This window comes from Suricata suricatta, chromosome 15, assembly GCF_006229205.1.
Source record: "Suricata suricatta isolate VVHF042 chromosome 15, meerkat_22Aug2017_6uvM2_HiC, whole genome shotgun sequence".
Lineage (NCBI taxonomy): Eukaryota > Metazoa > Chordata > Mammalia > Carnivora > Herpestidae > Suricata > Suricata suricatta.
In genome coordinates, this window is record NC_043714.1 from 41,609,483 (window position 1) to 41,633,939 (window position 24,457).

The 24,457-nt window shown below is 42.8% G+C and overlaps 1 protein-coding gene across 1 annotated transcript in view; it reads left to right on the plus strand.

Annotated features, from left to right (window-relative positions):
* The first annotated feature begins 1,688 nt into the window (after nucleotides 1-1,688).
* ERICH5 (glutamate rich 5) overlaps nucleotides 1,689-24,457 on the plus strand; it is a 24,830-nt gene continuing 2,061 nt past the window's right edge. The window contains exons 1-2 of the mRNA XM_029923702.1: nucleotides 1,689-1,917; nucleotides 22,586-23,488. Coding sequence (XP_029779562.1) covers nucleotides 1,860-1,917; nucleotides 22,586-23,488 — 961 coding nt within the window. The 5' untranslated portion in view covers nucleotides 1,689-1,859. The remainder of the gene's footprint in view (nucleotides 1,918-22,585; nucleotides 23,489-24,457) is intronic.

The following is a 24,457-nucleotide window of genomic DNA, read 5'->3' on the forward strand; positions in this document are numbered from 1 at the left end:
GAAAAGTGAGAAGAGAAGGGACCAGGAAGGGGAGGAGAAGGGGGGTAGAGAAGAAAGAAAGGGAGGGAGACCTCTAAATACAGTGTAAAGACCATAGCTGTGTACCCCTATGACCCATATAAGGAAATATGCCAAATTTCAGGCAATTTGAGCATCCAAATCAATAATGATGCTGTTATGGTCTGAATTGTGTTTCCTCACTCATTTGTTGAATTCCTAAACTTTGTAATATGGCTCTTTTGGTGACAGGCCCTTTAAAGAGGTAATTAAGGTAAAAATGAGGTCATATGGGTGGGCCCTAATCCACTATGACTGGTGTCCTTATCAGAAGAGGAGATTGTGGGGCATCTGGGTGGCTCAGTTCATTAAGCATCCGACTTAGGCTCAGGTCATGATCTCTTGGGGACTGTGCTGACAGCGCAGAGCCTGGAGTAGACTGATTCTGTGTCTCCCTCTCTCTCTGCCCTTCCCCTGCCCCCCATGCTCTGTCTTTCAAAAATGAATAAACATTAAACAAAATAAAAAGAAAAGATTAGGCCATAGACATGGTGGGAAGACCATGTGAAGATACACGAGGAACACAACCATCTCCCAACCAAGGAGAGGTCTTCAGAAGAAACCAACCCTGCTGACAACTTGTTCTCTGACTTCCAGTCTTAGAATGTGAGAAAATAAGTTTTTATTGTTTAAGTCAACCAATCTGTGATACTTTGTTACCGGCAGCCCAAACCAACTAACACATGGTAATGTGGGAATTCATGAATATTTACTGCTATGAATAGTAAGTAGAAAAAAAAGAGAAAGTGCTCCCTTACTGTAGAATGCCAACTAATAAATGTAGAAGGAATAGTGTAATTAGAAAATCACCATTTGATAGTCATTGTAATAATTGATCCCAGCAAGAATATTAATGTATGTTAACAGTAGCAGATAAAAGTCTGATGAGATACAGGACATTAGTCTTAAAGTCTTTCCCCATAAATTATGAAGAGTAAAATAGTAACTTTTCGGTGGCAAACCTGGCAAACACTTACCTTAACTAACTAATCAAAGTTAACATCACCAGTAAGGGGACCTCATGTGCTCTCGATAGAAATACACAGACAACACTTTGTATTCCAGCCCAAGCTGCATTGCCTGAAAACAGTCATAAAGAAACAGACCAACGCAAGTTGGGAAATATTCTACAAAATAAATGGCCTGTTCTCTGAAAAAAATGTCAAGGTCATGAAAGACAGACTGACGGAACTACTTCAGATCTTTAGCGCACTAAAGAGGCATGACAACTAAATATAATGTGCGGTCCTGGATTGGACAATTGGGCAACATTGAATACGAGGTGGATTAAATAGTATATCAACAGCAAACTTCCCTGTGGTAACATAACTGCCGTTATGCAAGAACACGACTGCCGTCCAAAGCGAGTCTACCAATCAATAGCCACGGGCCAGAATCGCCTCCTCCCCCCACCCCAGCTATTTAGTGATGACTCAGATGAGCCCTCCCAGTCCTTCGCTCTCTCCGGGACATCAGTCCTGTTCTGTGGCCTTTTTCCTCTCTTCATTTACCCTACCCTTCACCTTCTGCCCACGGGTGCCCAGTTCCTGTCTTCCTCTGCCCTTTTCCCCCGCCCCCTGGCCCCTTCCACCTCGGGGCGGCAACCCTTCCTCCGCAGGTGCGCCCCGCACTCCGGCGCTCTGCTGTGCGCCTGCGCTCTGCAGCCGCAGTGCCCTGCGGGCAGTCAGAGGAGCATCGGCGCCGCGGGGGTGGTTTGCGCGGGATCCGAGCTCCGGCCCGACGCTCGCGCCACGCTGGGACCGGTGTCCGCGCTCAACTACAAGGCCGCCCTTCTGCTCGCGATGGGCTGCTCCAGCAGCGCCCTCAACCAGGCCGGCGACGGCGGCAGGCTCCGCAGCGGTGAGCAAGGGACCCGGCCCCACCCTCGCCCGGGCCTCGGGGTCGGCTTGCTCCCCAGGGGTCCGAAAGGTGCGACGCGCCCGGCAGGGGGCGGGCTGCTCCCCGAGGACGCGGGCGGAACCCAGGGCAAAGCGTCACTCCCTCCCGAACCCCGGAGCGGCTGCTGGAGCTGCGGTGTGGAGGTCCCGGTGCGCCCCAGTCGCGCGCGCGCTGCGGGACGCGGGAGGCCAAGGGCGGGCCCCGGGGTTGTCCGCGGGGCGTTCGGGGAGGTGGCGTTAAATCCCTTCGGCGCTTGGCCCGGGGTCCCCTTAAACAGATGAGTAATTTCCCGCCCTTACAAGAGGTGCTATTTAATCTCCTAAAAGTACGAACTTTCAGATCGTATAAAGCTGCAAATTCCCTGCGAACCATTAGTTTCTGGTCGTAAGGAGAGACGTGATCCCCGTTTTTCTGCCAAGACCTTGCCTTCCCGTCAGCATTTCAGCATCAGAGATGGTAAAGGATGCGTGCGGAGAGCACAGATGCACATTTCACTCCATCAAGTAGGATCCTGCACTTTTGAAGAGGTCAGATACACTTTCCCCTATCCTCCGCTTCAGTGTTTCTTGACGAATATGCTTGCGATAAAAAGTGGCCATTACTGAAATTCAACAAATGTATTTTGAGCGTCTATTATGTGATCACCAGGTGCCTGGGAAGTGACCCTACTTCTGGGGGTCAGGGATGGAAGAGACAGGCGGTAAACAAGTTAAATGATTAAGGCACGTTTCTGACTGTGGTAAATCCTGTTAAGAGCAGATTCATGAACTGGAGAATGGGTTTTATAAGCACGCCTTAGATTTTGAATGGCTAACATTTTGCATCAAGTTTTGAAGGTTAAGTAGATTTCCTTCAAATTAGTTTGCGGTCATATTCAAGGCTAACTCTAGAGGAAATTTGCATTCGAGTTAATTCCTTTTCAAAGGTCTTTTAGCATCCTGTGTTATCCCAATAACACGGAAATGTCTTCCTTTTTGATTTTGTAGTAGAGAGCTCAGGATTTTCGTGAATGCTATTTCAAAGTTTAGACACCATGGCCCAGTTAGAAGTATGTTGGATCGAATTCATTTTCATGGTGTGTGACAATTTTTAATTTCAGTAGATAACAGAAAGCAATAAAAAGTTTAGAAATAGGCAAAGTAATTAAAGCCATGTATGAGTGTGATTCCAAACCCTTTGTCTCTGACAACAATGTGAAGTGATGGAAATATCCATTTCCTAGGGTACAATACTTGCTGACCTTTCTCCTAAAGAAAGCCTCTGTACCCCAAATACGGTCTCAAGAGGCCAGTGCAAAAAGTTAATTAATTAATTAAGTAATTAATTAGAGGCTAGTACAAGGAGCAGTTTCTTCAGTGTTTCATTTTATTTCATGAAATCAGGTAGATTTTGCATTCCATGATAAATCCTTGTTGGTTTCAATATGAAAAGCTGAGGAAAAGTGATACTTAAAAAGATACACCATATTTGGTTTCTCTTATCCCCTGATAAGATATGGTCCCAGATACCCCATGAGTAACATATTGATTTAAAGAGCAGAGAACTAAATCATTATAGATTTTTTTTTTGATAAAAAAATGACTGTGGGGAATGTTACTCTTAGGGAAGGGCAAAAGTATCCAATAGGGGTAACGGGTTTTTAATCCTCTCAAAAAACGATGAACAACGTTGTTCAAAAAAAACAACAATGCTTTCTCACCAGTATTAATAACTGTCAACATAAGTCATACCTTGCCATTTTTTATTCATGCTTTCATCATTGCTCTAAGTTTTCACGGATGTTGTTCTGAAAGAAATAGTAAAACACCTGACAACCTGTTTTTGTGCCTTGAAAATTAATTAATACGCTGCATAAACTGCTCAATGCCCATATTAAATCAGTCAACAGGTGTATTTTGCTTCTGATGCCCAATCACTCAATACTCTCTTGTAATTGGATACTATTGTGTGTTCATCAGCATTTCAACTCCATGATCTTAGAGACCCAATAAATAATTCATTCCTGTTTCTGCAGCTCAAAACTTCTTTAAACCCTATGTATAATACTAAATCTGTGTGTATGAGCTTTTAGATGAACAAATCTAAGTTTATTCAGTGTCCTGTATATGCATTTACTCACTGCACCCCTGGTGCTTAACAATACTTGGCATATAGTTGTTGAATGAATTACTTCATTTAATCCTTATGACAATACTATGACTAAGTCTTACAGTTATCTCCGTTTCACAGGTAACTTGCCCTGTGACTTTGGGCAAGTTATTTACTCTTAAAAGCCACAGCTGGGCTTTGAATTCAGGTACTCTGATTCTAGAGCTTGACTTATTTCTCCTTAAACCACCTTATGATAACTAGATTTAAATCTTATTTTATTTTTTAAATTTTTTAGTGTTTATTTATTTTTGACATTTAAATTTTTTAGTGTTTATTTATTTTTGACAGAGAGAGAAACAGAGTGTGAGCAGGGGAGGAGCAGGGAGAGAGGCAGACACAGAATCTGAAGCAGGCTTCAGGCTCTGAGCTGTCAGCACAGAGCCCGATGCGGGGCTCGAACACATGAATTGCAAGATCATGACTTGAGTTGAAGTCGATGCTCAACCGATTGAGCTGCCCTGGAGCCCCTCACCTTAGAGATTTTTTTTTTTAAATGTCAATTTATTTATTTTGAGAGAGTGAGCAGAGAAGGGACAGAGAGAGAGAGGGAGGGAGAGAGAATCCCAAGCAGGCTCCATGCTGCCAGCACAGAGCCCAGTGAGGGGCTCGAACCCATGAACTGTGAGGTCATGACCTGAGCTGAAACCAAGAGTTGGATGCTCAGTGGACTGAGACACCCAGTGCCCCTAACCTTGGATGTACATAGGTGTAGAGAAACCATCAGTGCACTCCCACAGAGATACAGATAATCTTCATATCATACCAGAGATTCTTTAAATTCACAAGATCAACCTTAAAAGAATATTTTTAATGTTTATTTACTTTTTGAGGTGGGGGCATGGGAAGGAGGAGCAGAAAAAGAGGGAGATAGAGGACCCAAAGCAGGCTCCGCATTGACAGCAAATAAATAGATGCAGGGCTTGATCTCATGAACCAGGATATCATGACCTGTGCCCGTCGTACACTTAACCAACTGAGCCACCCAGGTGGCCCTCACAATATCAACCTTAAAACCCTATGGGTTGATGTTAAAATATGTGAACTAGCCTGTAGACTGGATTTGTGTTGACAGTTCTGCCCAACTGAATTTTCTGTCACTGGCTTAAGAACTGTTATTCATGATGCAATATTAGCCTATAAGCGAAAGAATCATTAAATAATGAGTTGGACTAGATTACCCCTGAGATCTCTCATAGCTCAGAAATCCTATAGCATTAAAATATGAAGCTGTTTATTTTCTGGACTTAAATTTAAATCAGATAGCAGTTACTTGGCTAGGTTGCTGTTAGGCTGAATAGGAAAATCCATTCTACTGATCACACAGATAAGTTTGCTCTGACCCATCAGATACCAGATGACGGACTAGGGAAAGGGGTGTGGGGGGCAGGGCACAGGTGGATAGTCAACTAACTAACTATCCAGCGCTGCTCAAGGTGTAGAACAGGGCCAGGTTCAGGGTAGTCATGTACCGATTTTTCCTGAATGCCTTAAAATGTGGTGAGGAAAGAGGCTTTTCTTCTTCTTCTTCTTTTTTTTTTCTTTTTTTTTTTTTTTGGTTAACACAAAGAAGTTTTTATTCTTCACACTATCTGAAAAGCAATCAAGAAAAAATTTTTTTTATGGTTCATTGTCAAGTTGGTTTCCATGTAACACCCAGTGCTCTTCCCCACAAGTGCCCTCCTCCATGACCATCACTCACCCCTTTTCCTTTCTCCCTCCCCCTTCAGCCCTCAGTTTGTTTTTTCAGTATTCTAGAGTCTCTCATGATTTGCCTCCTTCCCTCTCCCTCTTTTTCCCCCTTCCCCTCCCCCATGGTCCTCTGTTAAGTTTCTCCTGTCAGACCTATGAGTGAAAAGGAAAGAGGCTTTTCTTTCCAGAAAGAAATTTCTTACGTGGGTGGAAGCAAATTCTAAATATTAGGGCAATATTCTGTTCAAAATTTCTGTTCTTTTCAGAGCCCCGAGGATCTGATGGAATTTGAACACAAAGGTTTTGTTGATTTTACAGACGTTAATGGACCCACAGGTGTCTAGGTCTTTGTATCCGAACCTCCCTCTGCTGCCAGCCTTCTATGTACATGCATAATTATTGCTTTTCTCTTTCCTAATATAAATGCCATCTGTTTCCAGAAGACTCCTTCCTGAGCTCTTACAGCTTAAGCACCAGCATTGACAAAGTAAATAGATGGTGATTATTGACAAATTCATTGCTAGGTTAATGTGTACATTTCCACTCTCAACTATAATCATTTGTTTATTCTAACCTGAACTCTTGCTAGCTGCTTGGAATCCATGTCACCTAGGCAATAGGATAAGGCTTGAATTTCACGCTGTTGTGTGAATTGTTCTTTGTCCTGTAGAGATACCTTCAGCCTTCAATCAATATTTTCAGACAGCGACATTTTAGTCTTAAGTAGGCAAACATTTTTTTCTTTGTAATTGAAGAATAAACATCATCAAGATTAAAACGTCTTTTATTAGGCTTTCCTTGCATGCAGATGTTATATAAATGGGGTTTCTTTCTTGAAAATGCTGAAGTAGGGACCAAGTCTTGTATGTGTGTCCCCTCCAGAGCCTGGCACATGGAGGACATTTGAGTTTTTGTGGTAGGGTGGTTATTACATACAGCTAATTAAGCTAATTAAAATGGAATATAAGAATTGCACACATGGGGGTGCGTGAGTGGCTCAAATGATTGGGCTTCCAGCTCTAGATTCTGGCTCAGGTTTAGATCTCACTTTGTGAGTTCAAGCCCCATGTCAGGCTCTGTGCTAACAGTGTGGAGCCTCACTGGGATTTTCTCTCCCTCAAAATCAAATAAATACATTTAAAAACGGGGGGGGGGGATTTCATACGTGGTTCAGAAATTTGCAAACAGTTGAAAAATGCCTGCTGTGAAAGTGTACCTCCTGCCTATTTGCCACACCCATGGGTGTGATCACTTTTATTAGGTGGGTTTTTTAATATTCTTCCAAAGTTTGTTTATACATTGTAAATATTGTTTCCCTCTCCCATCTTCATTATAAAATGTATTCTATCCACTATTTTCCACCTTGTTCTTTTCATCTAACAAGAACGACATCTTGATATATAGAGAACATCTTTCTCCTTTTTTACCCTTGCTTAATAATCCGTTGTGTGATTTGTTTAACCAGTCCCCTATTGATAGGCATTTGGTTTGCTTCCAATTTTTTCTGTTGCAAACAAGGCTACAATGAATTCCTTTATATATACACCATTTTGAATGTGTGCAAGTGCAGATGTAGAATAATTTCCCAGAAATGGCATTATTAGGTGACAAGGTATGTGAATCCCTGATTTTGATGGATATCTGCCCAATGCCTTCCATAAAACTTGTACCAATTTACACCCTCCTCAACAGTACAGTGCTCTCTTTCTGCCCCTCCCCTGCCCACACATTCTCACTCTCAAAAGTAAATAAAAATTAAAAAAATTAAAAATATAAGGGGTGCCTGGGTGGCTCAGTCAGTTAAGCGTCTAACTCTTGGTTTCAGCCTAGGTCATGATCTCACGGTTTGTGGGTTCAAGCCCTGAATCAGGCTCTGTGCTGACAGCTCAGAGCCTGGAGCCTGCTTCAGATTCTGTGTCTCCTTCTCTCTCTCCGCACCTCTCCTGCTAACACTCTGTCTCTCTCTCAAAAATAACATTACAAAAAAATTAGAAAAAAAACCCAGTACAGTAAGTTTTTTATAAAATTGAAGGATTTTCCAGATTAGTGCAGCCACATCAAAACACAGGCATAGGGAAGTCAGGAGACAAGGTAAGAGCTCCACTTGATTCCAGGTACTTTGGACTGTAATCTCACTGAATCCCCACAAGAGCCTTCTAGAGCAAACATCTGTATCACCAAATACAGCTAGGAAACTACAGCTTCGTGAGGATAAATAACTCATCCAGGATCTCAGAGCTAGCAATGATGGGGCTGAAGCCCAGGATGTGTGACCCGGGAGCCCCTACTCTTCACAGTCCAGTTCCATCTGGAGTCTAGTCCCACTAGAAATAGAAATAACTCGTGTGGCCTTTCCTGTAGGAAAAACACAATCCGTATCTGTTTGGTGGGTGGATGAGAGAAGGGGTGGATTGACAGAGATGGGGACTCAGGGGAATGAGAGTACTACTTAGAGAAGCAGAGAGATTTCAACAATTGCCAAATTATGGAAAGACCCCAAATGTCCATCAACTGATGAATGGATCAAAGAAGATGTGGTTTACAGATACAGTGGAATACTACTCGGCAACGAGAAGGAGTGACATCCTGCCATTTGCAACAACGGAGATGGAACTGGAGGGTACTTTGCTAAGTGAAATAAGTCAGAGAAAGACAGACACCATATGTTTTCACTCCTATGTGGAATTTGAGAAACTTTACAGAAGACCATGGGGGAAGGGAAGGGGAAAAATAGTCTCAGAGAGGGAGGCAAACCCTAAGAGACTCTTAAATACAGAGAACAACTGAGGGTTGATGCGGGGGGCGGGCAGAGAAGAAGGGAAAATGGGTGATGGGCATTGAGGAAGGCACTTGTTGGGATGAGCACTGGGTGCTGTATGTAACTGATGAATCGTGGGAATCTACTCCCGAAACCAAGAGCACACTGTATACACTGTATGTTAGCCAACTTGACAATAAATTATATTTTAAAAAAAGAAAGCAGAGGGAGAGTAGGAATCAGGACCCAGGTAATAACAGAAACTGGAAGGCAACATTGGTGGAGGTGGGCTTGGGAAGAGTGGGTTGTGAAGAGGGTCTCCTAATCAGTTAGGAGTAGATCAACACAGCAAAACAAAGCTTCATTGTGTTCTTTTAAATCATGCTCCTGTCAGGTTGCCAGATGTCCCAGCTAATATGCAGTTTCACTTCTGTGTTAATGTTTTACAGCATCAAGTTTAAAATAAAAACCTCAGAGTTGTGGGAAGTTACTGAAAGGCTCACCAAAACTGATAAAAAGCATCAAACTTGGCCAGGCTTCGGAAGCCGGTGTGTTTAAGTGTATGTAGTTCTAGGTAATTTTTTTAAGCTAAATTCCAGACTATAGTTCTCCAAGTGAGTGTTAAGGTCTGGAAAGTATCAAAATGACCTCAGAAGCTTCTTTGCAGCGGTGCCTGGGTGCTCAGTAAGTTAAACCGTCTGACTTCCGCTCAGGTCATGATCTTGCAGTTCATGAGTTCAAGCCCTGCGTCACTCTCTGCTGGCAGTTCAGAGCCTGGAACTTGCTCCGGATTCTGTATCTCCCTCTCTCTCTGCCCCTACCTCTCTTATTCTCTCTCTCTCTCTCTCTCTCTCTCTCAAAAGTAAATAAACATTAAAGAAAAGAAGCTTCTTTACATTCCCAGGGGTATTGCTGTTGTTCACATTCTTTGAACCCCTCCTTAGGAGTTGCCGTCAGGCTTTGGAGTTCATTCTTTTGTATATATATATTCAAGGATATCAGAGGTTTGCCCTTTAATGATGAAGATTGCAAAGAAAAACCACATTGTTTTAAATAGCTAAACACCCATGGGAAGTGCTTTATGAAGGCAAATGAAATAGGCCAGGCAACGGTAGTGCACTCAGAAACAAGGGGTGGTCGTTGGAAAAAGGCAAGGAAAAGAAAGGGCAGCCTGTGTTGTAGGGGAAATTCAGCTGACATCACTCTTTTCCCCATGGAAGGGCCCAAGGGGCTGTGGGTCCCCAGGGTAACTGGGCTGGGCCGTGGTTTACTGTGTGGCTGGAGTCCCACACCTAGGAGGAATGACCCTCTTTTCTTGGACCACATACTCAACCATTCCTTATGGCTGCTCCTCTATCCTGGCTTCTCTAAGAAGACCAAAGAGCTCAAGACCCAATAACATGTTCTTTATTCATACTGAACACTTCTTGACTTTCAAATCTGCATGGCTCTGAAAACTTGCTTGAGATGAGCACATTATATCAGGCTGGTTTAGACACATGGAGTGTCCAAATGTACATTAAGTAGAAAAGATGCAAGAAGATCAAGAAGCATCCGTAGACAGCAAAATGACACCGCTGCCCTATTGATCTACTACAGGGTCACCAGAACTCACATTTCATTTAAAAACAATGTACTCTGTAGCCATGACAGTGTAGAGCATGACAAAGTGGCCATCAAAATAGCACCATTAACATCTGAGAAAGATATAAAATGAACATGACCTCATAAGCCAAAGGTGGAAATAACTCATGTTCAAGAGGCCACTCAACAAGCCTCCTCTGTGACCTGAGCCCCGCTAGCCGTTCCTGGCTTCTTTGCAGCTGTTCCTGTTGCCTCTCCCCCAGTTTCCCCCTCCCTTTCCCAGACCCCTCTCTCTCAGTGGTGGACCTGTCTCCTCTCCATTAAGAGAAATGTTCTTGACATCCACTTCCTTGGATGCACCACTATCAAACCAAGTTGTTTTGTTGTTATTGTTGTCTATCAATTAAATGTCTGCTCCCCTCACCAGGTTTTCCCATTTGGGGATAGTACTTTCTCAAGCCTGTAATATAGTTGTCCTTACGTTCAGTGAAGATGCATTCTTCAGAGGCTTGCCTTTAAAACCTCCCCCTAAAGGGTCCCTGCAGGATGAGAACATTCCACACTTTGCAGACTGCCCTGGTTGATCTGTCATTGTTATCTTCTCAGCCTTGCCCACCTAATGCTCTTCTGTTGGTGGTGACAGAAATATATTTGTCCCTGCATTGTGTGTATCAGAGTGTCCCAACCTGTGAGAATGGGTTTCAGTGTGCCAGTGTTTCTCCCAGCCCTTAGGGCAGCGGAGCAGGTCCTTGCTGTCATTGATAATTATAAGGAAGTCTTTCTCTTTTTTTCTTTATTTGATTTTGGGGAGGGGCGCTATTCTTACCGTTTCCATTTTCCTAAGACTTATAGGAACCACATAGTTTCTTTTGGCTACTTTCCTTTTCCTTTGTTTGCACTGGAGTAGTAGCCTGTATAGACTAGATGGTTATGAGAGGTTCCGATTACCTGTATACTTTGAATGTGTGTATGTTTCTGTGTGTGTGAATTTCAACATACTGGAGACAGTATAGGGTGCTGATTAAGAATGTGGGTCTGGAGTCTGACTCACTTCAAATCCTCGCTCATGATCATTTATAGGTGGTATGACTTTGAGCCACTCAATCTCCTTGTGCCTCAGTGACTTCATCTGTAAAATGGGATTAACAAGAGTACCTATTTCATAGACTTGTTCTAAGGAATAAAATCAGTTAATACATATAACACACTTAGCGGTAGCCTAAATATTGCTTAGAATAGGGATTGACAAACTTGCCTGTTGGCTAAGTCCAGCCCACTACTTGGAAATGAAGTTTTACAGGAACACTGTCATGCCTATTCATTTACGTGTCACATGACTGCTTTCTTATGGTGACAGAGTTGAGTAATTGCAATAATGACCCCAAGTCCAGCAAAGCTGAAAACATTTACTGTCTGTCCATTTACACACACACACACACACACACACACACACACACACACACACACAAATTGCTGACCCACCTAGAATATTGTCTAGTAAGTCCTCAATAAAAATTGTCATTAACATCAATCTTAGTAAATCTCGACTTTTCTTTATTGCTTTTCCAAGATCGAGTTTTGGTTTTTTCCTTAAGATCAAGTTCTAGATTCTGGAGTTCCTGACATTTTCATTTTGGTAAGTTTATAAAAGGAAAGGAACTGTTAAAAATATTAAGTTAGTAATAGGGGCACCTGAGTGGCTCAGTTGATTAAGTGTCCGACTTCACCTCTCAGGTCAGGATCTCACAGTTAGTGGGTTTGAGCTCCATGTCGGGCTTGTGCTAACAGCTCAGAGCCTGGAGCCTGCTTCAGATTCTGTATCTCCCTCTCTCTCTTCCCCTCCCTGGCTCATGCTCTGTCTCTTTCTCTTTCTCAAAAATAAATAAACATTTTTTTAAAATCTTAAAAAATTGTCTTTAAAAATATATTGTTAGTAATAACACAAGTAGTACAAAAATAGTAAACAATCATGAAAGTGGAATGCAAAAGACTAAAGTTTATGAAATGGTTTTTCTAAAGCTATCAGATCTTATATTGCTAGATTATGTGCTCTTGTACTTTTGTTGCTATATTAAAAAACAATCACTTATTTCAGAAAAGTTTTAGATTTATAGAAAATTATGAAAATAATGCAGAGAGTTTTCATAGTCCTCCCCCCACACCCTTATTATGAACATCTTACATGAGTAGGGCAGGCTTATCACAATAAATGAACCAATGCTGATACATTATTATTTTAAAAATATTTTTTAATATTTTTATTTATGTTGGAGACAGAGCATGAGTTGCGGAAGGGCAGATTGAGAGGGAGATACAGAATCTGAAGCAGCTCCAGGCTCTGAGCTGTCAGCATAGAGCCCGATGCGGGGCTCAAACTCACGAATCGTGAGATCATGACCTGAGCTGAAGCCAGATACTTAACCCACTGAGCCACCCAGGCGCCCCACTGATATGTTATTATTAACCAATGTCCATGCTTTATTCAGATTTCCTCAGTTTTTCTCTAATATCCTTTTTGTGTCCCAGGGTCCCATTCAGGATTCCATATTGCAGTTAGTTGTGTTTCCTTAGGTGCGTCTTGACTATTATAGTTTCTCAGACTTGTGTTTGATGACCTTGACAGTTTTGAGTACTGGTCAGGTGTTTTATAGACCATCCCTCAATTGGGATTTGTCTGCTGTTTTTCTTACAACACTCCTAGGCTTGTGCATTTTGGGAGGAAGACCTCAGAGGTAAAGTGCACATCACATCACATCAATTCAAGGGAACGTGTTCTCAGTGTGACTTATGACTGCCTCCTAAGCTTCTCTAATCCTCCTTTGGAAGACTCTGAAGCTTGAAGAAGGGTGAATGTAGACTTTTGTTTTACACTCTAGTCTTACTGAAATCTTTTCGTTTAGTCATTTCTATGATTCCTTGTCAAAGGAGCCCTTTCCTAGATCAAAGCTTTTTCTTATGCCCTGCTTTATGAAGAAGCTCATTCAGTTCAGTTTTCAGCCCCATGCTGGCCTCACAGTGCTGAGGACTGTAAGGAGAAGACTTGTGCTCTTAGTTACAAGTGGCTTTTCATTCTGGGAAAGGAACTCCCTCACTTTCCTCAATGCGATCTGTACCATTTCCTTACCATGGACACAAAGGCATCTGAACTGAAGGTGGGTCCCTGACCTGAGAGAGTAATGGCAGCCGTCAGCTGAAAGACTTGGGCTCCTACTTAGTTTGCCACTGCTCTTCTGCTGCTGGGGACACACGGGGACACGGGGTGTCCACATTTCTGATGTGAATAGGACTGCTCTGTTGAAAAATTATTCTGTGGCAGCTGCAGATCTGCTAACTGCTCATGGGAACGCTTCTCAAGCACAGAGCCCGGCCCCTGGTCGCAGCGTGTTATCCATGGCACCTGCCGGAGGCAGGCCCAGGCACAGCGACCGAGCTGGGAGAACAGCCGGCTCGTATCGGTGTAGCCGTTTGCTCACAGCTCTTAGAGTGCAGGGTAGAACATGTCTTAACCTTACATTCAGAGGAGGAATTAGAAGATCTCTTTTTCTAGGTAGAGGCTTGGCAAGCTCAGCCAGTTCTGTGAAATGAAAGAAGCTTGAGAAAAATCCCCTCTCCAGGGTGGTGCTCACTTAGACCAGCCCAGGCCCTTGATTCGTGGCTCAATCAGTGTACCCAGCTCACCTCTCGTGCCGACGGTGGCACGCCAGCATGGGGACGGAGGCCACGCCAGACGTTTGAAGATGGGAAGCAGAGCCTGAGGAGAACAAGGGACACCAGGCTCGACAATTTCATGTGCTCACCATCCACTTAAGTGTTTCCTAACTAGCTCCTTTATGCCTCCCCCTGGGCACCCCAGAGCGCTGCCATGGATAACCGAATCCCATGGGCATCTTGTCAAAACACAGATTTTTGGCTCAGTGGATCTGGGGTGGGACCTGCAAGTCAACAAAATAAACAAACACATGAAAAAAACAACTCCCGGGTAATGCTGATGGTGCAAGTTCTAGGACCTCAATGTGCCTTTCAGTCCCTAAACCTTCAGGGAGAATCAAACTTCCTCGGGCTCGAATCTGCGCTGTGCCTCTCACTAGCTGTGCACCCCTCCTGGAGGAGGCCTCCTGACCTTCCTGTGTCCGAATCTCCTCAGCTGTGTAACGGGGATAACAATGGGCTTGCCTTGCAGAGTTTTTAGGAAGACTGGATGAGATAATCCACAAAAAGCTCACGGCAAAGCGCCTCAGTTAACATCAGCCACAAGGCTTGTTCAGGTTGGTGGTGTCACAACTTGTGCCATTCAGAGACCCGAGCTTCACTTTCTCCCTCCTCGTCCTGGCTCATCGAGATGCCTTTGGTTTTGGAGACTAGATTTCTGCCCAAATGTTGGATTCCCTGGGCGCCTGGGTGGCTCCGTTGGTTAAGCCAAATGTTGGATCCCCATGCTTTTTAGTGGTGAATACTATTGATCATTTAAAAAATGTTTTCTGCAACAGCTTCTTTGAACTAAGAGTCTGTCTTCTAGAAGTCTAAAAGAAACAAAATGAAATTGGACAATTATTTCTAAAGGAGGTGACTCAGTCATTGCTTGGCTCTGTAGTTTTTAAATATTAGCCTTTCGCATCTTCAGGGCCTGCACCTCCATGTATGCTCCTCGAGTGTTCCAGAAGTGTCTCTCCAACTACATGTTCTTGTCTCTCTATAGTCAAATCTCAACATTAGTTTTACCTTCAGACTTCATTAAATTTACTTTGTGATGGTCAAAACTAAGTTTACATATATCAAACCAGGTAGTTCTGTTTAAAAAGGTGACTTATTCAGGGCACCTGGTGGCTCAGTCAGTTAAACATCTGACTTTAGGTCAGGTTATGATCTCATTGTTCATGGGTTTGAGCCTTGCATCAAGCTCTGTGCTAACAGATCCTTTGTCTCCTTCTCTCTCTGTCTCTCCTCTGCTCATGTGTGCGCTCGCTCTCTCTCTCTCTCTCTCAAGTAAATAAACATTAAAAAAAAAAGCTTCAGGGATGCCTGGGTGGGGCTCAGTTGGTTAAGCATCCTACTTGTTGATTTTGGCTCAGGTCATGATCTCCTGGTTCATGAGTTCGAGCCCCACATCAGACTCTGCACTGACAGTGCTGTGCCTGCTTGGAATTCTCTCCCTTTCCTTCTCACTCTGCCCCTCCTCTGCCCGTGTTCCTTCTCTTTCTCTCTTTAGAAATAAGTAAAGAAAGAACATTTTAAAAATTATTTTTAAAAAAGATGGCTTTTCCAATTTTTATTTACCATCTCTAGGTTTTTTGCCTGATGGTTTCACACTTCAGTTTCATGGGGTATTGCTTAAGTTCACCTCTCTTCAACATGAATGCCTTGCAAACATCTACTGACTGACAGAATGTGCCCTTGGGGTTTACCATTTGTGCCACGACACACGAGGAAAGTGTTTTTTACACACTTTGGTGAGCGAAGAGTACAGAAACATCTTGAAGAGCACCACTCATAGCTCCACAAATGTTTGTTGGATAAATGATAGGATGAAAGTGAGGAGAAAGCAAAGAAAGCAAAGGAGAAAGAAGATGAGTAGACTCTTCCCTTGGGGCTGACTCATGTTACAGCTGGGTTCCCAAAACTCAAAAGCTGCACGAACCTAGAAATGGTGGCAGGAGGGGAAAATCCCAGGCACTTCTCCCCGCTTCTCATTGATTCTCTGGAAAACCCAGCAGACAAACCAGTGAGGTCTCTGGGGTATCTGATAGGTCATAGCCATGGGATAGGAAATATTGAACTCTAGTTTTCTCCTTGCTGGGTCAAAACTTTTCATTTCTGATTAGGGTAATGAACTGAGTTGAAAAGCTTCCATCATAATGTGAATTTCAGGTATGTTAGCTTTAGTTCTAATCCCTTCTGTAATGTTGCCTAGTATTTAATTTCTTTGTGTGCCTATCACAACGGTGCTTACAACCAGGGTTCTGTTAGTTCAGCTGTCACAACAAATTTGTGCATGGATCAACTTACAACAAAATCAAGAGAGATAATGAGCACCAAAGGATTAGGCCCAGAGCAGTGTGTGATTTGATAAAATGTAGGGTTCAGAAAACAGACACATCTTTAAAGAACTTTGGATGTGGAAACAATGCGTCTCTCCACAATATTTATTACGTAATAATACAGATTAGGCATAGAATGTCTCCTGTGTGTGGACAAAAAATCTCCGTGCTTCAAGTTAGAGGGCTAGAAGAAATAATGCAGTACCTTTTTCTACCTCAAGGAGGTACATCTGGGACTCACAAAACCACCCAGAGCACGTGGAGATTCTTGGGTGGGAGGTGATGCATAGGTACCTAGTTGTACTTAGTAAGGGAAGTAGCTATTATTTGAATCTCCCTGCAGACAGTAAACTTGAGGATGGCAGGGACTAGATCTTCCTTGTCAACTGCTGTAAACTGCTCAGCTCAGAGGAGGCATATAGTAGGCACTTGAATACTTGAAATCAGTGAATCCGTGAAATCAAAGCCAAGAAACAGAATGAAAGATATTTATTTATATAAAAGCTATCAGTGGACTGTATTAATGCCAGTCAAGCCATGCTGACATTATGAATACTATGCCATTATTGATCAGTAGTCACATTTTAAAACTTACCATGGTAACGACACAATTCTGTAGGTCAACATTGGCAACTTTATGGTGTTTAGGAGACTTATTTATCCAAGCTCTTTAATGTTGAAATTCATACTTTGTGTTGCTCAGTTAGCTGTAATTTATTGACAGGGGCTACCACTAGACCATGCAGGACCTTTGTGAAATTAGAAACTGATGCTGTCCCTGCCCCTGACACACGCAGCCTGCAGGTGCACAGAGGCTAGAGTTGGGCTCTCTCTAGCCTGTCCGCAGGATGCACTGTACAGTGAGAAACCCGCACTTGCATCGCTGTGTGCTGCCTCCCAGGTTACAGAGTACCTTCTCACGTCACACACCATATTGGGGAACTACACTTATTACTTCAGTCAGTTCTCCGAAGAGGCCTGAAAGACAACTCTCATATCCCCATTTTACAGATAAGGAAACTGAGGTCTAGAGAGGTTAGGAACTTGTCTAGTTACACAGTTGAATAAATGGTGAAATCAGGATTCACATCCAATATCAGAAGAGTCGAATGCACTGCTCTGAAGAGGAAGGAGGTCAAACAGATCCAAAAATCATACATCCCTCAGTAGCTGGGGATCAGAACATTCTGAAGGATATGCAGTCTGGTGCCTGAAAGGAAGTGTTTGTGATAACCGTAGACTCCACTGCTGTACTGTCTGAGAGGTGGCTTGAAATTACCATTTGTTTTCCCACCTTTTCAGTTGTTTACTCTGATCTCTCTTGTTTTCTGACTAAGCTTAGAAAAACGTATTGGTGTTAGAATGAATGAAATTACCTTATGTTTCTGTTTGTCCACCATAATGTCTTCCTTTCTAGGGCCATCAAGTGAGGTATGATGCTGGCAATGGCTAGCAGGGACTGTCATTCAGTGGTACCAGTCACTGTGTGAGTGCTTTCCACTAGCAGTGCGATACACAGAATCCTCACAGCTCTGCTGATACTGTTCCCATTTTACAGGTTATGAAACTGAAGCACAAAAGACTTAATCAGGCTAGTGAGTACAGGAATCAGCACTCAAACCCACTACATGATGGGTGTTGTTTTCAAGGTCATATGATCTCTGTCCTGTCTTTTAGAACAAATTGCACTCTGCTCTCATATAGGAAAAAAGAATTTTTGGGCTATTAGTTAAGAACTATTACCTCCAGGGGCACCTGGTTGGCTCAGTCGGTTAAATGTCCAACTTCTGCTCAGGTCATGACCTCATAGTTCATGGGTTCGAGCCCCACGTCAGGCTCTTGTGCTGACAGCTCAGGATTTGGATTCTGTGTGTCTCTCTCTGCTCCTCCCTCATTCTCTCTCTCAAAAATAAGTAAAGAAGCATTTAAAAAAGAGGAGAAATTTTAAAAAGCAATTATTATTTCCAAATACATTCATTTCAAAATTCAAGCAGAATGCAATTAATTAATAAATACAAAATGAGTGTGTCACTAAACTTATAACATTTTCTCTTTTTTTTGGTGATTATTTTATTTTTAATTTCCCCCCCAAATTTTTACTTAAATCCAGTTAGTTAACATCCAGCGCAATATTATAGTTCCAGGTGCAGAACTGAGGGCCCATCACTTCCGTACAACACCCAGTGCCCATCACAAGTGTCCTCTTAGTACCGGCACCCATCCAGCCCATCCCCCACCCAGCTCCCCTCCAGTATCCTCAGTTTCTCCTCTATAGTTAAGATTTGGTGATTAAAAAAAAAAGATTTGGTGATCATTTTATTTTATTTATTTATTTTAAAATTTATTTATTTATTTTGAGAGAGAGAGCAGGGGAGGGGCAGAGAGAGAATCCCAAGCAGGCTCTGCACTGCCAGCACGGACCCTGACGTGTGGCTCGAACTCACGAACCATGAAATCATGATCTAAGCCAAAACCAAGAATCAGATGCTTAACTGACTGAGCCACTCAGGTGCCCTAAGATTTGGTGATCATTTTTAAGATGTTTTATCTCCTTTGAGCTACCTTAGAAAAATATTAGAGACCATGGCATTCTTCTGTAATATTTTCCAGTTTGGTTGACCATTTTCAGGTTATGTAATAAAAATATTATATGTTTTGAGGACATTTGCCTACTTCAAGCATATTAACAAGATGAGGAAAAGTACCTAAGAATGAATATTGATACTGTGCTTGTGGGCATAAATGTTCTAGTTATGGCAAACATTGATAGATCACTCAGATACTTGTGACACTATTTGTGGATAAATAACTTTTTATAAAACTTTTGGTTCTGGAGAAAAATACTTGACTTAATCTGATAGCATAATATGTTTTTCAAAGATTAAAATTGAGTGACTTTGTTCCGGGTGTGTTGACATATTTTCCCCCGTGGCTTTCTGCTCTAGAAGAACGATGCCTTTAAAATGTGCCCACAGCTGGCACAGTTCATCTCATTTAACTGACAGTACTAATCACTGTAATAACCATTTTACCAGAAAATGTAATTTGGCAGACATCTGTGATTAGTATATTAACCCATTTCCTTGTTAATTCCCTTAGACAACCGTCTCCAGAACATCCTTTCTGTGATCTAAATGAATTGTTTTCTCATAATGATTTTTTTGTAGGCCCGAGAAATCACTTTTATTAAGTTGTCTTGAGTGCTATTAATTTGAAAACTTTCTTCATGATGAGGCCTGAGGGAGAGGCAAAGGATAGGCCTTCTCCCGATTCTGGCATATGACCCCCGGGGGGCCCACAGCTGGGGGCCTGACTCTTCCCCACATCCTTCCCAAACTCTGCTTCTCTGAGTTTCAGCTTGAATTACCCTCCACCCAGGAATTCACACCCAGCCCTGGAGGCAGGGTGGGAAATGATTTGGAGTGAACACATATATTAAGAAGAGAAACAATTGGCAGTGAGTTGAATTAATGCTAACACATAAACTAAGGAAATGGAGACAATGACAATTACTATTTCAGGGAAATACAATTTACGCAAAGTAATAGCTTCCTGTTTGGTTCAGTTCCTCCTGGCAGACATAGTCATTCTATGGACATACCCTTGAATATTGATTTACCCAAATTACAACATGATCACTATTTTAAATGAGTGCTAATATACAGTTGCTGAATTGAAAGGAAATTTCGTGTGTAATGGGAGAGGGTGCGGGTGATAGAGGTGGGAAAGAAGGAACTGAAGCCTTCATTTTCCATAGTGGGAGTTCATTGAAAAGCCCAAACTGAGAAATCATGAAGTAGCAATTTGCTTAGAGATATAGAAAAGAAATATCAAGAATTAAAATACTTGCCCCTAGGGAAGGGGAAATGGGAGAGAAGATCTGAGATGCAGATATAAGATCTGCATCCTAATTAGATAAATGAGATTCAGTATATATGTATGCATATATAGCTGGGGTGGGGAGTAACTTAGGGAAAAAAGATTTAAAAAAATAGAAAAGGAAAACAATCTTTGGGGAAAAATGTAGAAGTATATCTACCTAGAGGCCCATTTTATTTTATTTTATTTTAATTTTTTTTCTGTTTTTTATTTATTTTTGAGAGACAGAGAGAGACAGCACAAGCAGGGAAGGGTCAGAGAGAGAGAGACACACACACAGAATCTGAAGCAGGCTCCAGGCTCTGAGCTAGCTGTCAGCACAGAGCCCAATGCAGGGCTCGAACCCATGAACCATGAGATCATGACCTGGGTCGAAATCTGACGCTCAACCGACTGAGCCACCAGGCACCCCTAACGGCCCATTTTAACATGTTGGCTTGGGGCGCCTGGGTGGCTCCGTCGGTTAAGTCTCCGGCTTCAGCTCAGGTCAGATCTCACGTCCGTGGGTTCAAGCCCCGCGTCAGGCTCTGTGCTGACAGCTAGTTCAGAGCCTGGAGCCTGCTTCAGTTCTGTGTCTCATTCTTTCTGCCCTTCCCCCTCTCATGCTCTGTCTCTCTCTGTATCAAAAATAAATAAAACATTTTTAAAAAATTAAAAAAAAAACATGTTGGCTTATTTTTTCTCAATGTTTTCATGCTCTATTTGTGATTTACTTTCTCTTCCTCCCTGTTTGCCTTCCAATCATCGAACTGCTGTAATCATACTGTATATAAAATCGATAGCTAACTTACTGAGCGCCTAAGTGCACAGCAGACCTTGTGCTAACACATACTTTGTATGCATCATTTCATTTGATTAACCCAACTGTGTCTGCCAATATTTTAACTTATATCATAAATATATTCTCAAAGCTTTAAATATTTATTTTGAGAGAGACAGAGATAGGGGAGGGGCAGAGGGAGAGAGAGAGAATCCCAAGTAGGCTCCATGCTGTCAGCACTGAGCCAGACCTGGGGCTTACACCCACGAAACCATGAGATCATGACATGAGCTGAAACCAACAGTTGGATGCTCAACCAAATGAGCCACCCAGGCGCCCCAAATATAGTTTCATATGGTCTTCATAATCATCTTTTTTCCACAATGCAATAATATTCTATCCAGGAGAATATTTTTTCCCCAAATTATTAGACTTTTAAGTTGTTTTCCAATTTTGGCAATTATAAAGAATACTGAGGGGCACCTGGGTGGCTGAGTCGGTTGAGCTCCTGACTTTAGCTCAGGTCATGATCTCACAGTTTGTGAGTATGAGCCTGGCATTGAGTTCTGTGCTGACAGCTCAGCGCCTGGAGCCTGCTTCAGATTCTGTGTCTCCCCCTTTCTCTGCTCCTTCCCTGCTCATGCTCTGTCTCTCTCAAAAAATAAATAAACATTAAAAAAAAAAAAAAGATTACTGAGATGATATGTACATATCAAAAATACATATACATTCCTGACATTAATGCTTTTAGGATAAATTTCCAGAAGGAGGATTACTGGGTCAAAGAGTATAATCATGTGGCCAACTTGCTTACCTGTCTAGGCCACTTTTGTGTTCCGCCTTTAATGTTGATGCCTCATGCAGCTTTGCAGGGGGAACACACTGCCATTTTACAGATGTGACAGTTAGGAGCTAGGTCCTGAAGATCACAAAGCTGGAGGAAGAGCCAGAATTAAAATACATGGTTCCCAACTCTTTCTTGATTTCTGCCCCCTAAATGAAACAAAATACAGACTGAACTGTCCCTGCCATTTTCCGTCCCAGACACCTTGATCTTTACCTAGTGGAGCTTCTCTGTTATGGGGCCCTTTCCTTTCACTGAGGCCCATTCTGCTTTGGGAAAAAGCAAGACCTCTATAGCAGCCCCCAAACATACACTGACATCTTCTACTAAGGCTAAGGAGGCGAACGGGTGAGAAGGGGAAAGAACACAAGAAAAAGCAAAGTGAAATGTGCTTATGTGGAATACGGGAAGGTGTCTAAGGAGCAAACAAGAAACCACTGTAGTTTGGGAGGGTCTTAATGCTTAAGATGAGGTGTTAGAGCCGAACACAGTAAAGAAGTGTGACTTGGGGAATGTTTGGGTCATGCTATGGCCTCTCTTTACTCAACTGTACACAGGACTCTCTCTCTCTCTCTCTCTCTTGCTCTCACTCTCGTTTTAAGTTTATTTATTTTGGGTTGGGGGAAGGGCAGAGAGAGAGAGAGAGAGAGAGAAGAAGAGAGAGAATCCCAAGGAGGCTCCACACTGTCAGTGCAGAGCCAAATGCAGGACTCGATCTCACGAACCCTGAGACCATGACCTGAGCAGAAATCAAGAGTCGGACGCTTAATTGGTGGAGCTACCCAGGTGCCCCACCACAGGACTCTCTTAAATCTACTTCTTGATAGTGATATATTTTCTGAGGATAGAAACTAACCAGCAATGTGTATTTTTTCTTTGTCTAGTGAATGATCAAAAAGTAACCTTATATATGTATTTTTCAACCACAGAAGAAAGTGAGTCCTGCTTTGCCCAACCCAAACCACATACGCTGGGAAAAGAATCATCTACTCTTCATGGCAAGGTACAAAAGGAAAGTACTCCCCCATTAGAGAAGCTCAAGGTTTCAGCAGTGTCTACAGCTAACGGTGTGAAATCCCTCCGGGAACAGCCCCTGGCAAACGATGCTGCAGACCCCCCAGGACCTACAGAAGACACCCAGCCTTTGGGGGGACCCAGGGAATCTGGGCCACTTCAGCCAGGTGGCAAAGATGATACCCCCGGAGCAGGAGAAGAGAAGAACGACATAGAAGCCATGACAGAGGCTCAGTCTTTAAAAGGAAATGTGGAGACCGAATCTGTGGGACCAGACACCAAGTATGAGCCGTTGTGGACCACAGGAGAGAGGGCCTGTCCCGGAGCAGTGGACGGTCCTGAGGCTCCACAGACTGCCAGAGAGATGACCCCTGTGGGAACAGCTGAGAAAGTCCTTCCTCTGGAAGCAGCTAGGGAGCTACAACCTCAGGAAGCAACGGGAAAGGGTGAACAGACCCAACTCCCAGAAACAGCTCCCAAGGAGAATGAACCTCCAGCGGGATTGGAAGGAGGTCAGTTTGTGGAAACGGCAGAAGAGCGGCAACTTCAAGAAACGTTGGGAAAAGATGAGCACTCCCAACTTCTAGAAGCAGTTCCCAAAGAGAGTGAAACACCAGAAGTATTGGAAGAAAGTCAGTTTGTGGAAACAGCTGGAAACAATGATTTGCTCCATAAAACTCCTGAAAGTCCGGGAAACATGGAGCAGATTCAACTGGAAGGAGTAGTTGGAAGCGTGGAGCATCCGGCCGGAATTCTAGAAACAGGAGCTAATACGGAAATGGTGATTCACACTAATGAAGAGGACCAACACGTTGAAGGTAAAAGTTATGTTGTCTGAAATTCAGGGTTGCTTAGATATGCTGCATAAGAGATCATCCCTGGGAATCTCTCTCAGGTGGTTGAACTTCATTTTACCCAAACCAAAAAGACAAGATCTTAGCATCCTAGCAAAAATTTTCTAAACCATAGTCTGTGTCCAGAATGTTTAACCTGGAGTTTCATTGTTGAATACAATTGGATGTTGAAGGCAACGTGTTAACATTTTTTAATTTTTCCAAGTTCACTTTTCATCAGGCCCCACGTATTGTATGAGGATCCAAAGTAAAGATGAATAGGGGGTTAGTGGGGGAAGTAACCTTCTAATGAAAGAATACCCACAGGATGGACGAGAGTGCAAGTTTCATCTTTGCCCGTCTTATCCTTAGAAAATTACTGGCAGTCCACTCCTGTCTTTATGGGAAAAATGGAGAAAATATATTGTCTTGGTAATATGTGTTTTTAAAATGTACTTTACCAGCATAAAACAAATGGTATCCATACTGTTCTTTATTAGAATTATAATTAAAAATATAACATTTCTTCTGGGGCATGATTTACATTTTGGTAAATTGTAGCTTCATATGACACTATAATTAAATAAAGCACTCATCCATCTGTTTCTTAATTCATTTATTACCCCAGCAGTTTTTGAGTGCAAATCATATGCCAAGTTCTAGGGGTAGAGGAGCGAGGCCCTGTCCTCAGGCGCCCATGGTCTAGAGGGAAGAAGGCAGAAGGTGAACAAATTGCTACAGTCTGTCAAGGGAAGTGCTTTAATGGAGGTGTGTAAAAGCGCTCCAGGAATAACAAGGGAGGAACAAGTAAAAGCATGTACTTGCACTAGGCTTGGCAAACTCAAGTCGTTAGGGCCTAGGGTGATGACCGTGAGTGACGTGAGGGCCACATGTTGTGTCACGGGGAGCCCTGGGGACCCTGGGGAACAGGAGCGCCATCCCATCAAAAGAGGC